The sequence below is a fragment of the Vanessa cardui genome, chromosome 23, assembly GCF_905220365.1.
Source record: "Vanessa cardui chromosome 23, ilVanCard2.1, whole genome shotgun sequence".
Classification (NCBI taxonomy): domain Eukaryota; kingdom Metazoa; phylum Arthropoda; class Insecta; order Lepidoptera; family Nymphalidae; genus Vanessa; species Vanessa cardui.
Window position 1 is genome coordinate 4,456,260 of NC_061145.1, and position 17,263 is coordinate 4,473,522.

At 32.7% G+C, this 17,263-nt stretch overlaps 2 protein-coding genes across 2 annotated transcripts; both read left to right on the top strand.

Annotated features, from left to right (window-relative positions):
• The first annotated feature begins 3,943 nt into the window (after positions 1–3,943).
• On the top strand, positions 3,944–9,622 carry LOC124539616. Its single transcript, XM_047116912.1, has 2 exons — positions 3,944–4,445; positions 9,369–9,622. Exons 1-2 carry the CDS (start codon positions 3,944–3,946, stop codon positions 9,620–9,622), a joined length of 756 nt encoding a protein of 251 aa, XP_046972868.1.
• A 6,227-nt stretch (positions 9,623–15,849) lies between these two features.
• LOC124539617 lies at positions 15,850–16,834 on the top strand. The gene is made up of 2 exons (XM_047116913.1): positions 15,850–16,420; positions 16,542–16,834. The coding sequence occupies exons 1-2, from the start codon at positions 15,850–15,852 to the stop codon at positions 16,832–16,834; spliced, it is 864 nt and encodes a 287-aa protein (XP_046972869.1).
• The last annotated feature ends 429 nt before the right edge of the window (positions 16,835–17,263 follow it).

Sequence of the window (17,263 nt, forward strand, 5' to 3'; positions counted from 1 at the left end):
GTCCTAATGTTCCCCATCACTGGAGATCAGATATATAATAAACACATATAGTTATACTTGCTCGATTTCGAATCTTAGTCTTCTGTAAAGATTCAGGTTTCAAGGGCTATCCTTCATAAATTCACGTCTTTTTTTTTATAAGCATCTATCGGATTGGTATTTTATCTGAAAACCATAAGTCACGTAAACGTCAAAAGTGATATTGTATTAAATTGTTATAAATTGAACAGACTCGATTTCACTTCGAAACGAATTTTTGGTTACACGCGCGAAATGAAACAAAAATGATCCGACAATTATTTTCGCTAGGTTACTTTTGATGCACGAATGAATCCGTATTTCGTTGCATTGTGTCTTGAGAAAATTTCCTTATTATAAATGTTCTGTAAATATTTAGGAGCATTTTATTAGACTTAAGCCCCAGACTGGAAAGTTCTAATATTACTTTTGTTGTTACTTTTTATTATATCTTTTTATTATCACTAATCTATGACGTATATACATATATCTATTATCTATTACCTGAGTAGGCGAATTGGCGAGTGGACCGGTAATCAGTGGTCACCACTATAAATACACATTAATGGGTACTTTCAGAAATATTAATTTTTTCAAATATCAAATTGTTAAAAAAAATCGCGATTCTGTGCCAGTTACCGTAACTCATCCTTCAAACTGGTACACAACAATAGTAATATTGCTGTTTGACGGAAGAATATATGATGAGCCAAAAGGCACAAAGCCCTACAAAAAACATAGCCACCGAGAAAATTTTTATAACAAATCTCAGTTTATATATTCACAAGAAGAAATAGAAGAATAGATTGTGGAATTGACGATGCAACAGAAATACATCTTTCAATTTTCAAGGACAAATTTTTCACTAATGTTTTGATTGCGGGTTCATTCATGTGCTTAATTTGTCTTTATAATTCATCTCGTGCTCAGCGGTGAAGGAAAACATCGTGAGAAAACCTGCATGTGACAAATTTCATAGAAATTCTGCCACATGTGTATTCCACCAACCCGCATTGGAACAGCGTGGTGGAATATGTTCCAAACCTTCTCCTCAAAGGGAGAGGAGGCCTTTAGCCCAGCAGTGGGAATTTACAGGCTGTTGTTGTTGTTGTTGTTTAATTTTTTTAACTACATTTATTTGTATTTGGTAGGCGAACCTGGAAGCGCACTAGGTATTCGATGGTCAATACTAACCTATCAATATAATATGACACTGTTGGAAATATTTACCATTCATTACATCAGAAAAACGCCACCAATCTTGGGGCGGAAACGCAAATAAAACGCAGGTATTTACAGGTATAAAAGGCATAAGCCCTTTATACCTGTAAATACAGTGGCATAAATTTAACCGGAACACAATAACGTTACTACAGTTATAGCATAAAAAAAACTATAGTCCTAAGTACTACCAAGACGAGTTGCACAAAATCCTACAAACAAATAAATCCTATCCTTCTAACTTAAAAGGAAAGTACCGTTCTGTTGTGATGTCTAAAGACAGTTTTTCTCTTAGAAACCGACAGCAATTTCCTTTTCAATCTGTCATAAAAAATGTGATCCAAACAAGCGATTTCTACATCACACTAAATCCATTAAAGCAACATTAAGTTTTTCATTGATAAAACGTGTTCACTAATGGACATTAGCGCAGCGACTAATCTCCCTTTCGTTACCCTTAAAATGAGACAAAGTCAAAATCACACTGGCTCATATAAGAGATAATATCAAATCAATGAGATACTTAATTTAATAAGCTAAAACTCCTCAAAAATAATGACATATAAATCAGCTAATTACAAACGATTCATTAAACCTTATAAACATACATCGATTCGATAAATATGTTATCCTGTCCTGTTAGATAAAATATAATTGTGTGTAAAAAAAGTCAATGAACTGCACAGAATCGTAAACGTAGCAAGCATGTGTCCAAATGGACTAGTTTCATTCATCGTAAATGATTGCGGTTTCAATACCGGACAAATTGTACTATGTTTATATGAATTTCATTTCTTTTGTTATTTTATATCGTGCGTTGAAGAAATCTACGTGGACTGGATTTTATTTTGCCAAAGTTGTATCTACTAACCTGGACGTTAGCAACTTGGAATGTGCTCCAAATAAATATGTGTTTCGAGCCTTTGATACGCAGTGAGAAAACCTAAATAATGTTTAATAGGAAATCAAATATCCATTATGATGCGTTGACTCTCAAAAATGGAATTAGATCAGGACTAAAAAGTATTAACAGTTCTATATTTCGGAAGAAAAATAAACGCTTGATCTGGCGCTTACACTCTTTCCGGTCTAATTGCTTTATCGGTTTTTGAGAGTACTTTTTGTAACATAACATCTCCAGTTTGTTTTATACGTTTTTATATATTTTAGTAAGCACAGCTCATTATAAATGTATAATAATTATTACCAACATTGTCACAATATTTGGAAGCAGAAAGCGGATCGAAAAAGGGTTATTAGCAGCTCAAGAGAGTACGTTAAACCTTAAACAAGGGGAAAAAGTACCTACGACTGTATTTATTAATTCAATATTTTCTCTAGGCTTCGATGTACATGAATAATGTTTTTTTTTTCTATAATGGCTGCTCAGTGCGTTTTCACCCGCTCTCTCTGCATCTATAGATCCTAGCATGATGGTGTATAGTCTATAAATCTTGGTTATTAAATGGATTACCTAATTAAAAGATTTTTTATATCCGGCCTTTCATTCCTTTTATCCCATACTTCGTTGTATATGAATATACTATTACCGGCGTCCGTATTCCATAGTAACATATGATGTAATACAAAATTTTGTAACTCTAATTCCAAATATCTAACCAACTTACAACAAAGTTCCCTAAAATTATTCTATGGAGTTAATATCCTTTTTTGAATGTATTAAGTTGGTTCTATTAAGCTGCTCCAATGGGATTTTCATTTGTATATTTAATTGTTTTGCACTAGATAAATTATACCAATGGTGCTTGCTCGGGTTCGAACCCATGCATTGGTTTTAACCGCTGAACATTTCGACTTGTTTATTATAATCCTACTAATATTAGAAATGCCAAAGTATGTGGATAGACGTATGTATATTTGTTACTCTTTCACGTAAAAACTACTGAACGGATTTGGTTGAAATTTTACGGCAAATATAGGTTATACATCAGAATAACACATACACTACAAATTTATAATGATTTTATGTAATTTGGAACCCGTACGAAGCCTAGGCGGGTCGTAAAAATAATATAATATTAATAAAATTTATACATTTGCCAGATCGAAAGGGTCAATATGAATACAATTATTCGAAATGAACTTTAGATTTAACTAAGAGGTAAATAACGACATATGTTTTTAAGTCTGTTGACTACTTCGAAATTATTATAGATATTTAGACGTAAAATGACTTAAGTTTAATATTCCAACAAAATAATTGAACTTAAAAATCATACTCTAAGAGTCGAATTTCGCGTACAGTTTTAACATATTCAAATCAATTTCGGGCAGACAAAAAGTGAATCATTCAATTTTTTACGACATAGCTTTAGCGGAGCTTACGTCTAAACAAAACGTATAATAATTATTTTTTAATTTCAGCGAAAATTCTTAATGATAATTCATATCTTTAACATCTATATCAGTTCCCTCTACTACGCTGACTGCCTACGTTAATAAACCAAAACCTTATAATGACATGTGAAACGCAAAAACAAACCTTACACGCTCGTATTAGCGGAGAATTTGCCGTGTGTCCCATCGAACTTTTTGCAGCCAACGTTCTATGAAAATATAATGGTCGCAGAGTACACCGTACTAATCATTAATGTATGTGAGATATATAAAAGGAGAACGAAACAGAAGTGTTATCAAATAGTAGCCGCATTCGTTAGAACACAGACGCGCTTGAACAAAAAAAATGCTTTTGATATTATTCATTATTGGTGCGGCGGTCGCTTTGCCGAATCCTGACGGCGTCGAACAAAATACTATTGAACAAACCGAATTCACGGGACGAGGATTGAGGAGAGACTGTTCGGGCGGCATATTCAGCGCATCGTGTTTGAAGATAGAAGCAATAACGCTGCTTGAGAAATTAAGTGCAAAGGACGAGCTGAATCTATTGCCGGGAATAAGTGTCGTGAAAGAATCCAACGATAATGAGAGCAAGGCTGACGAATTCGCTTCGGAATTAGCAAGGATGATGCCCTCGAAACCGGACGAGAGATTAGACAAGTACTTACTTTATAGACTTGGAAGTTACTTGGACAGTCACTCAGTGAAGTTGAGGCTGATGGATGATGGAGCAACGGAGCAAGCTAGGGCCTTGATTGGGGAAGCCAGGGGCAAAGGAGGTGGTTTGGGCGGTGGCAAGAAGGGCGGTATGGGCGGTTTGTTGGCTGCTGCCCTCATGATGAAAGGTATGTTATTTTATTGTATTTAGAAACAAAATTATTTTTAAATGTTAACAAACATGTAATAACACATGTTATGATTTTTAAAATATACATAAACAGAAAAGTCTAACCAATACTTTAGTCTAATATTTAATAGTTTTTAAAACCCCAAACATATTTATTAACATTTCAATACATAGCGATTAAACACAAACAATGTATATACGTACATACATTTGAGTTTTTTTCAAATATGTCAAATATTTATTAAATTCTTATATCGCGGGATCAAAAGTATATTATTTATTTTAAATTCGACGTTAAATATAAAAGCTCTCTATGTTTGTTCTTCGGTATTGACAGCGATTTTTATTTGTCATATCATTTACACGTTAAAATAATTTTAAATAATTAAAAAAATCGAGATCCAATAGTTGAATATAAGTTTATATGTTGCAATAAATATTTGTTTATTTTGCAACATATATTTCAATCAAATCAATAAAGTCTATTTTGTTTTTCTTACTACCGTGTTCTAAAATATTATTAAGAAATCTTTATGTTTCATTACAAGTAATATAAAGATACATGTATCAAAAAAGTTAACATACAAATATTAATAGTAATTCGACAAGACTTAAAAACCTATAATTATATACAAATCCAGTCGTGATTCGCGTAATCTTTTCTTCCAGTAAAATTAGTTTTGTTTCAAAAAAAAATAGGCACAAGATTATCATCAACCACAAGCATAGACACATAATCTAATTATTAAGCAGCCAAAATCATCTAATCATTAAATTTGAATTGAATTTGATCATTGAAATTGTATTCCATATTTTTTTATTCATTTGACAAAATCGAGACGATTATATATTTCATGTAAAGTTTTATTTTCGCCCAAAGAAACAATTTAAAAAAGTTTATATTATATATCATCGTTTGTCGGGGTGCTCCCCCGATGGAATGGGCCTGACGGTGAGTGGTGAAAAAAATATTAATCATTACTGATACGCCACAAGCCTTTGGAGGCAACTTACTTGCATCTGTATTTACCCTAGTTGATTCAATCTTCAAACCAGGAAAACGATTAAGTATTGCTAATTTATGCTAGAATTTGAGATGTGGTGATACCTGGCTTGCTCAAAGCTTCATCAAGCATATGTATATGTTTATTTCGTCAATGCGTAAAAATACAATGTCAACTGTACTTGTAACCCTGGTAGAGGTCTCGCAAATAATTACATTCTAGAAGTAAAAATACAGCGATACTATGTAATTAGACTCTTTACCTACATCACAGTCATGTCATGTCCCAACGCTTGTCAAAAATTATATACCGTGACAGCGTTTGGATGAATATTAAAAATTGGTCAGAATTAGAAATAATTAAACAAAGAAACAAAATAAATTTGTTTCCAAACAGTCCTGTATAATAAATGCGAAAGTTTGTGAGGATGGATATATATGTATGTGTATGTTACTCTTTCACGACAAAATTACTAGCCAGATTTGGATGTAATTTTACAGTAATATAGGAGTAACACATTGGCGACAATTTATATTAATTTTATGTAATTTGGTGATAATATAATGATACACATCAAGTACCCGTGCGAAGCCGGGGCACGTTGCTAGTTTGACACATTATAAGACATGATGGTAAATCCTAAATTATTGTCAAATATCTGATCAGAAATTTCTGGAGACTGTCAAAGTAAGACGAAAGAAAATGATTAACTATTAGAATGAAGTACCTAATTGTTACAATAACCACACCACAAAGTCAAGTGTTAAAAGGATTTAGAGAGAGCTTTTGTCACAAGCCATTCGTCGCAGTCGATTTGGCTCACATTGTATTTATAATCATAAAAAATCTTGGGCCAATCTTAGCAAAAGCCTTATTGAGAATTAATATTATGGTTGACTAGTAACTTCCCGACTTCGACGGCTTTATATGTATTATAAAAAAAAAAGTAACAGCCTGTAAATTCCCACTGCTGGGCTAAAGGCCTCTTCTCCCTTTAAGGAGAAGGTTTGGAACATATTTTTGGTGTTGGTGGAATACACATGTAGCAGAATTTCTATGAAATTTGTCACATGCAGGTTTCCTCACGATGTTTTCCTTCACCGCTGAGCACGAGATGAATTATTAAGACAAATTAAGCACATGAATCAGCGGTGCTTGCCTGGGTTTGAACCCGCAATCATCGGTTAAGATGTACGCGTTCTAACCACTGGGCCATCTCGACTCTTATATGTATTATATTATGACCAAATGACATCACATAATTATAAATTGTAGTCTATTTGTTATTTTGATATATAACCTATATAACTGTAAAATTTCATCCAAATCTATTCAGTAGTTTTTCGTGAAAGAGTAACCAGCATATACATAGATCCTCACAAACTTTCGCGTTTATTATATTATAAGGATTTTATAAATGTCAACACTGCTATGTAAAAAGGGTGCATTTTGGACATAAAATGAAAACCAATAAAATCTTTACCCTTTATTAGAAGAATCTCATAAATATACGAAGAACGCTCTTACGAAGAAAAGTCCATAATAATTGCTAATGACAAAATTATCCGATTAAAAACGTCATCGCGTTATATTCATTGATATAAAAAAAAATCTCTCTCAAATAATAATATTTATGAGTCAATCAGAGCATGAATAATGACGAAGAAATGACACTTTATTGTAACCGGTGTTTAAAGTTTTCTATCGACGGCGATCAAGATAGAATGATAGCTAGCCTGAGATATTACGAGTGTCCGCTGGCTTTCATGGAATTATTATATATTAATGTAAGAACCATAGCTAATTGTCACATGTAGTTTCACTTAATTTTCGAATTTTTTTTTATTGTAATTAAGGACTGCGCTGGTCAAAGCCATGTCTAAAAACCAGCAATGAGTTCTAGGTTGGAACCCGCTTGCAAAAGGCTTAGGGACTCTTGTTGTGTTTAAGTGAATAACTGATAGACGTCCTCTCCTTTTAATGAAAAGGATTGGAGCTCATATGATACACATGGCAATTTTTCAACCAACACACATATTTTTTCCCGATTCTCTCCCTCACCACCAAGATGAACACCAATCATGAACACCACAAGATCACCACCAATGATGATGAATGAACAATTGTTCTGACCAGGCTTAATTTGTAAGCACATGAAAATTTAGTCGTATAAATAAATTTTAATACATATTGTCTAATTAACAACAATTGCGTCTCCTTAAAAAGATCAATAATCACACAATATTATAATATTGACTCATCGAATATATTCGAAATTCAAATCTAAATCTATTCAAAAATTAAAATCTAGAATCAACGGGTAAATGCAGCCAGCATTCTACGCGATCAAGATTTGTAAGAGTAGCCAGTTGTAACGAAAAAGTTCTTAATGTAAATGAATGCTCCACGCTTGATGATACAGCTTTAAATACAAGACCACATACTATAAACATTTCTCAAGAGCCTGTGACGATAACAAAAGCAGGCTATAACGATAGTCAGTAACGACGAGAGCATGAATTCGAAAGCAATACTATTTCACGCTTTTTAATACATAATAGTCATAACATTGTTGCTAATGAGTAATAAGATAATCTGAAAATTTGTAATGAAACAATGATAGATATCATAGATAGATAGATACGTTCGAAACCGTCTCCGGTACATAGATAAAAGATCAGTGAAGTTCTAAAATTAAATTTCCTAATCAAGATTGTATTGAATACGGATTTACTTTCAAAAACTAATCATTGTGATACTTTTTCTTGTGTAGAATATAATTGGTATCTGATAACGTCAACTTAGTGGACGGAACACGTAGATCATATCAAAAAGGCGGATTTTAAACATATCAACAATACTGAGTTTTCAACCGACTTAAAAAAAGGAGGAGGTTCTCAATTCGACCCGTATGTTTTTTTTCTATGTTTGTTAGGCGATAACTCCGTCAATTATAAACGGATGTAAAAAATATTTTTTCGGCGTATAGGTAATACCTCAAGGGTGGTCCCATTTAAATTTAATAATAAAAAAAATAACCCCCAAGGGTGGAAAATTGGGGATGAACTTTTTTATACTTACGCAATATCTCCGCCGATTATAAACCGATTTGAACGATTTCTTTTTGTGTTCACCGCATTTGAAGTCGGCTTTATTTGTTTAAAAAGTTAATTATTATTTGTAAATTTGTTGCTGGTAACATTTGGGCAAGCAAGTCTACGCATCAATTATTCATTAATTATTTTACACACAATTTGACTTTTAACTTTTTCCAAACACATATTTACGAACCGCTACTATGCTATGTAATTACATATCGTAGTCCAATTCGCAATTCACTACGAGGAAACTTACATACACCTCTTGCTAATGTTAAAGGATATCTTCGCGTTTTAGTCTTAGAAAACGATTTTAATCTTAATTTGGTCTTATGTGTATTTATTTACTTTGTGACAAGCTGTATTCGTACGGATAATATTTATACAAAGTCCTTCCAATTTGTAATTCAACCTTAAAATGTTTCAAAATTCCATTCTAAGTGAGCCATTACGCAGAAGGACTATGCTACATTTTTAGTCAACCAGACCTACAATTTCCAAAATGTCATAATTTTTTTTAAGTTATAGCTGAAGGAAACATGGATATATTTTTATATATAATATAAAAGAAACGCTAAAACCAAAACGATATTTATTGGAAAAGAGATCAATACTAAATTTACAATCAAACACCTCTCCCAAAATATACAGTTTTGGCGCTTCAGCTCTTCTTACTTTTCACTGGGAATATCTGATATATTACAAATCACATGCTAACTTGAAATGCTAATTACCAACCAGACATGTTTAACTTTTAACTGCGTTACGCAGATTTCTTTAGGATTTCAATTTTCTAAATATTGAATTATATTGTTTCAGGAACCCTAGCATCTATAGCTTTGGGAGGCTTAGCACTACTGGCTGGTAAAGCCCTAATGACAGCTCTGATGTCCCTCCTTCTATCAGCCATAGTCGGCCTTAAATCATTATCAGGGGGTGGTAAGTCCACGACATATGAAATCGTATCAAAACCGGTCTACAGTCATTCCCATTCTCATTCAACGGCCCATGAAGACGTCGGGGGTTATGGACACTCAGGGTATGGCAGGAATTTGAAGATCAGACGACGCTAATGTTCGAAGACCACACTAATACGAGTTCCTCGATCAAATACGGAGAGATGTTTATCATCTTAGCATTTATAGTTATTGTTAAAAACAACGAAATCATTAATTAATTAAGTTATTTATTTTTCGTTACAATTTAAATCGAAATAAGTTATTTATCGACTCGTACGCCTGATATCGATATCGATAATCGATAGAAAAGCTTTTTTAAATTATTTTTAAGTTATTGCTTGAAAACTATTTATTGCTTATATATTTTTAATACTTTGCAATGTATCTCTTATAAATAACTTAATTTACCTGTGGTATGTAGAAATTTTTATTTTTTTATCTGTTTAATTATTTGGAAGTACATATGTGTTATATTTAAAATTTGTTATTTTATATGTATTTATGTGTTATATTTTATGAATGATATCGTACAAATTAAGAATGAATCAGTGAGAGTGAGTTTATATTATTATTGTTATTTATTATATTGTAAAATAATTGACACGTTTATTTATTTTATGACTTTTCTTAGTATGTTTTTATTACATGTATTTAATATTTTATGTAAAAATATTATTTATATTTATAGCATTTATTGTCAATTGTGATATTTAAATTTATATTGTGATATCTATTTATATTGTTCAATTATATATAATTTTCGTTTATTTGAATATTAATATGTATATTTAATATTTGTGTATTTCTAGATAAATATTTTATGTAACTTATTTTTATATTGAATTATATATTTAATATAATAATTATTATATTGTGTGTATAAATTTATACTTGCTACATATATATATTTTTTAATATTTTATGTTTCTATGTATAAAATATATGTACGTATGTATCTTTCAATAGTTTTATTTCGTTTGAATTGTTATTTGCACTAAGAAATAAAGTTATATACGATTTGATTATTTTGTATTTTTTTTTTCGAAATAAATTAACCATATACTAAACAATAATCATCTAAAACTCAAAATAGTTTGTTTTTATGTTTGTTATAATTCATACTGACCTGGGCGTTGATGGAAAACGTCGTGAGGAAACCTGCACGAGTCTAATAACAACGAAATTTTGTTACACGTGAATCCAAAGGGAGGTGAGGACTTAGCCCAGCAGTGGGAAATTTACAGCATTAGTAGCAGTGGGATATATATATACACACGGAACGTAACATCTTAGTTTCCAAAGCTTGGGGCTCGTTACTGATTAAGAAAAGTTTTTTTTATTTCTTACATTACGATTATGAATACTTACGATAAATTTGTCCGTTTGTTCATCCACGTAATGTAACGGCATATTAAAATAATTTCATCTCTATATAAGGCAATACAATCAAAAATTATTCTAGAATGGTTTCATTTCACATAGAATAAAATAATTACCTACCTATCGATGGTATATCGACAAGGAATAACGCTATAGTATCACTTTTTTATCCTATGTATCAAATTGAGCGGAAATGGCCCAGTGGTTAGAACGCGTGCATCTTAACCGATGATTGCGGGTTTAAACCCAGGCAAGCATCACTATATAAATGTGCTTAATTTATTTATAATTCATCTTGTGCTCGGCGGTGATGGAAAACATCGTGACGAAACGTGTATATAATTTCATCGGATTGCTGCCATATGGGCATTCCACCAACACACATTGGAACAGCTTTTTGCATTTGCAAACTTTCTCCTTAATAGAAGAGGAGGCCTTATCCCAGCAGTGGGAAATTTACAGAATGGTTCTTTACTTTACTTCTTCCAAATTATTACAGGCTATATTTGACCTTTACTTCTTGAACTTAATATTTTAATTGTTTTATTGTTTTTTTTTTTTTTGATAATTATTAAAGATCAATAATGTATGCGCGCTTTTATATGTAAAAATACTTGAAAATTATATTATATTCCAGTAGGCTTATAGAAGCACTTTAACAGAAACGTAAACCTACCTCGTTGGTATCTACACACGATTAGGTGTGTAGATACCACCGAGAGGAACCAACAATACCCTCAGTGGATCTAATCCAATATACATAATATATCCTGCCCGTTCAAGAAGTAGAATCTCCACCATTTTTCTTTTTCCCATCTAGATAATCTTATGTTGAATAATATGTTTTATTTATTCAACTTTTTTGACAAACAAATATAATTTATTAAGCGGTAAAGTAACTTAAATAGAGCCTTTCTTTTGTTTCTAAGAGCATATTATGCTTCAGCGTGAATTCACTAAGCTAGCAAAGATCAAGAGCAGATTTTTTTATTGTACTTTCTAATTATATATATTGACAGAAGGCTACGCGTCCGTAAACCTATCGATATTTGCGTAATGAGGTAAATATATAAGTACAGTCGGTTAAAAGTCGGAATAAAAGGTTCGTCACCTTAAGATCGATTTTCGTGTGCTCAGTATGAGCGATAATCTACTTACCGATCGAGAATGACATATTGCGTCTCAATGATTTGATGTTTAGATTCAAAAGGTACTAAGAGCTTAAGACTTGATAAAGGAATGAATTTGAAAACTGACTATGGTTATTTTACTCTGACTGTACTGTACTGTACTGTACAATGTATTGTATTAATATTATAAATACGAATATATATAAACAACACAACACAACATAGTATAAAACAAATTCACTTTCTCTATTCCTATATCCCTATGTATGCGTAAAGCTTTAAAACTACGCAACGGATTTTGATGCGGTTTTTTTTAATAGATAGTATGATTTGAGGCTTCTCCTTGAATTTTTGTATGTGTACATGGACAATATAGAAATTAAACACTGATAATTTTAGAAGTTTGTAATGTGATGTCGTAAATAACCAGTAGTATAAGTAGTATCAGTATTGCACCCGTGCGAAGCCGTGGCGGGTCGCTATTAATTAATAATATAAGTGTGTTAATCAAATCCAGAAGGGCTAAACTGATTTGTATGAAATTTGGAACAGCGAAAGATGTATAGTCTGCAATAGAATCCGGGATTAAAAATAACTTTTAAAACGTGAAGATGCGTTCTTTTTCCATTTATATTAAAAACGATAGTCGTTACGTATATGCTTAGATTAATTTAAGGTTTCAGCTTAACTTTTTCTTAAATACACTTAAAAGAGAAGTTCCTACGAAAAATATAGAAAGTTATTGTTCGATATTTAAATTATACAATGTATCTAATAAAAGTAAAGTAAAGTAAAATAACAGCCTGGTAAATTTCCCACTGCTGGGCTAAGGCTTCCTCTCCCATTAAGAAGAGGGTTTGGAACATATTCCACCACGATGTTTCAATGCGGGTTGGTGGAATGCACATGTGGCTGAATTTCGATTAAATTAGAAGCATGCAGGTTTCCTCACTATGTTTTCCTTCACCGCCGAGCACGAGATGAATTATAAACACAAATTAAGCACATATATGTATATAAATAGTGGTGCTTGCCTGGGTTTGAACCTGCAATCATTGGATAAGATGAACGCGTTCCAACCACTGGCCATCTCAGCTCTACATATATGTATAATATGTGATTCTTACTGTCTATATTGCATATTACTTTCTGAATTTTCAGAATCGTGCGAGAAATTTTGAATTTCTTCCAACTTTATCTTAGCTGTAAAGAGGTTGTCACGAAAATTTTCACCGTTTCAGTAAAAAAATAGCGTTACTAAGTAGTTATGCTGCGTTCTATGCCACAGACTTTTGGGTATACAAAGACCTACCACCAAGCTAATCGTCGCTCTGGAAACTTTATATCAAATCTAATGCTCAATAATTCGTACACTTAAACACTGAATAAATTTTTCATCCAGAATAAAAAAAAAAGTTAAATAACAGTCAGTGTGGCAAAGGTGCATTTTCCTTTGAGGAGAAGTTTCCGAACGTATTCCACAATGCTAGTCCAATACATGCAGAGGAATAAGAAGTAGATATCTTCGTATTGAACTAGCTTTATTAGTCATTTTAATAATAGCCTAGCCTATTTTTAAACGGCGACGTGAAATCAGCGTCCAAAAGACATCCAGCCGTCATCCCTTCAAAGAATTGGTAACGCTTTCGACTTTCCTGAAAATATACATAGAGATACTAAATGTTTTAAACGTTTTAAAAAACAAATTATTTTGATCTAACCAGTATAGTTTTCAACCGACTTAAAAAAGATGGAGGTTATCAATTCATCTGTATTTTTTTTTTATGTTTGTTACTTCATAACTTTTCACTGGGTAGACAGATTTTGATAATTATTTTTTTAAGACAAAAAACAAGTCAATAATTTTTTTTGACACCGGCTCCAAATATAAAAATAACTATAACTACGTTATATAATCGTAAATCGACTTTTAAGTAGTTTAATATTTTTCATTTCATTTTACCTAGGAGGACTCTAAAAAATAAGTTAAATATGCAATTATTTTTATTAATTTTTAGTGAATTTTATTTGTTTAAAAATATTGTTTTGTTTGTCGTTTTTCTTTTTGTCAAAACTTTTATTTATCATATTAAGTGATAGTAGTTATTATGTGGGCGGTAATGTTACCCTGTACAATTTCGCTTGCGAAGGCAAAACTCAAGTGAGTCAACTACGCACTACCTGTGTGAGTGAATAGGTTTCAGTAGCTGTTTGCACACGCACACTTGTGCACAATATAGGTCCATATTGTGCACTAGTATGTGTGTAAACATCTACTGAAAACTATTCACTCACTCAGATACACTCTGTATTCCCTTACACTCATTATCAGATGAGATGGTATCCTGACACGAACGGAAAGAGTACATGCGCATGATTAATGACTTAACTGCTTTACGAAGCTCGGGAAAGCGCAGGACAGATTAGTTTTACATGCTTTTCGTGGCACGAGATATACTTCCAGACTTGGTTGGTACTGCGATAGAAAAAGTTACTTCTAATCGTAGGGTTTTGAACCCAGAACGTCGGGATTATATATAATCACTAGACCAATGAATCTGTCAACTTGAATTAGTTATGACGTTTCAGCGTAACATACAAATAAACAAACTGACTTTCTCATTAATAAAATTAGTTATCATTGTTATATTAATAGTATCGTAGTTAATATTTAAAGAATAGCTTATGACAAAGTCTGTGTGAAGCTATTATTTTTTCGGCAGCCTCAGTAGCCGTGTAGTGTTTTCATGGGTACATCACTCCGAGGTCCCGGGTTCGATTCCCAGCCGAGTCAATATAAAAACAATTCATTAGTTTTCTATGTTGTCTTGGGTTACTTCTGCTTTTCCATAACACAAATGCTTCAGCTACCTACATTGGGATCCGAGTAATGTATGTGATAATTTCCAATATACTTTTTCTATTTATTATGCTACTAATTAAAAAAGCAATTTATTTTAACAATCGTCTTTTATTTACACAGGTAACCTTAACAAAACCACTGAGACCTCATTTTTCCGTTACATTTTTTTCTCGTTTTTCCCTCTAATGCGTAGAGAAAGTTAAGTCATTTTTGTTTTACAGCCATGTATTTTGTATTTGTCTGTTTCAATATTTTTCTGTGTTAATTATCATCACCTTAAAATAATGTCTTTAAGTAGTTTATATTAATAATGAGTAGAATTATTATTATTTATAAACAAATATTCCAGCTGAAATAATTAATTGAATTAACAATAATGGTAAATTAATAATTCTTAAATATTATTTCAATTAATTAAAAAGACAAATATTGACTTTAAATGTAAGTAATATCCAAATATTAAAAGGGAACTATATAAGTATATTAAATAAATAATAATTTTCTTAAAAAAAAATTTAATAACAATGTTTTACTTCATTGGTGAGGATAAGCATTTGTTTATTAATGTAATTATTTACGCAAGGCTAAAAATATATATAAACTTTTTGGTTTTTGCTATTACATATCTTTGAAATATTCATCAATACAGGGTATTGCGCAAAATCTAATGATTGGATAGAGACCCATTACGAATCAATAAAAATTATCTACGAGAAATTTTCGTCTTTTCCATTATCGAGCACCATTTTACCTTTTGAAAGTATCTTTCGCCTCCGACAATAAGCGTTCATGCTTCTTCTTTTTTATTTCTTCAAGCTCAGTTGCGTACTTTTTATAGATAACTTGCTGGTATAAAATAAATTCGAAACGTACCTCGAGTATCAGTTCAGTGCTGTCTTCGAACGAAATGTTTTGGATCCCACTATAAGTGAATTCATATTGAAACCGGTGAAGTGAAAAGTGCCATCATGTTCAAGAAAAATGTGGCAGTGTTTATTGTAGCTGTGGTTTTGTGTTACGTCCAGCAGCTCCATGGATCCGTCGATCAGACTGAAGCGACCGTCGCGATGGATGAACCGAGGAACACATCCAATTCCGAAAGGACTGGTAGATCTCTGAACAAGGAATGCAAGAGCAGTCTTAGTTCGAAATGTCTGAAAATCCATGTGCTGTCATTTTTGGAGGATCTAAGCTCTCGCGATGAGCTCCAACTCCTCCCTGGTCTGAGCATTGTGAAAGAGAATCAGACAAATGTAACCAGCCCCGAGGAAATGGCTGCGGAGCTGTCTCGCCAATATCCCGGGAAACCAGAGGAGAAATTGAACAAATTCATCTTGTACCGTTTGCAAAATTACTTGGATGGTCATTCATTGAAGTATAGATTGCTCGACGCTGAAACGTCTGAAGAAGCCTTAAATATGGCTAAGGGTGACAAGGAGAACACTGCTAGGAAGAGCGGAGGTGGAGGCGGGGGTGGTTTCGGTGGCGGCAAGGGGGGCGGCGGCGGTGCTCTTCTAGCTGCTGCCCTAATGATGAAAGGCAAGTAACTGTAATACAGCAATACTAAGAAGTATTGCGTAGCTATGAATACAAGTAATGGAGCATTAGGTAACTATAAATAAATGAATGTTTTCTTTTGCCTAATATGATTATTTTACAGGTACCTTAGCGGCAGCAGCTCTTGGTGCCTTGGCACTCCTCGCTGGTAAAGCCCTGATGACGGCTTTGATGTCACTTCTGTTGTCTGCACTGGTTGGACTCAAAGGACATGGTGGTCACAAATCCACTACATACGAGATCATCACTAAGCCAGAAGTGTCCCACCACCATTCACACAGCCACGAAGAACACCACGAACATGAGCACGGTCACCACGGCGGTTACAGACGAGCCTATGACACCAATTACAACAATAACTATAATAGCTACATGCCTTATGAAACAACGACCTAATTATCATAACTGTTATAGGATTATGGTGCGTTATGATATTTAAATAAGAACTATTTTTCTCTGTATTATTTATTTGTTAATTTATTTTAGTATTAAATTGTTATTGTTGATTATTTATTGCAGTTTTGTGGTGTGTTAAAGTTGTTTAGTTTAGTATTGGCATATCCTATGTTACTGTCCTGCCATGGCTCTATGATTTCATCTAGGTTATTTATTTATTATAAATTTTATTTTGCGGTTTCTTTACATATATATTTTACCCACCGTATCATTTAACCTTCGATTATTTATACATCTAGATAGTGTCGCATACATCGTATGTATGGATGTGTGAGTGACAGCTAAGCTTGTCATTCGTCAAACGCCATACTAGTTTACTTGTGTGCGTGAGTAAGTAGCCAACGGCTTTTTTTGTCGCGTTTTCAGCTT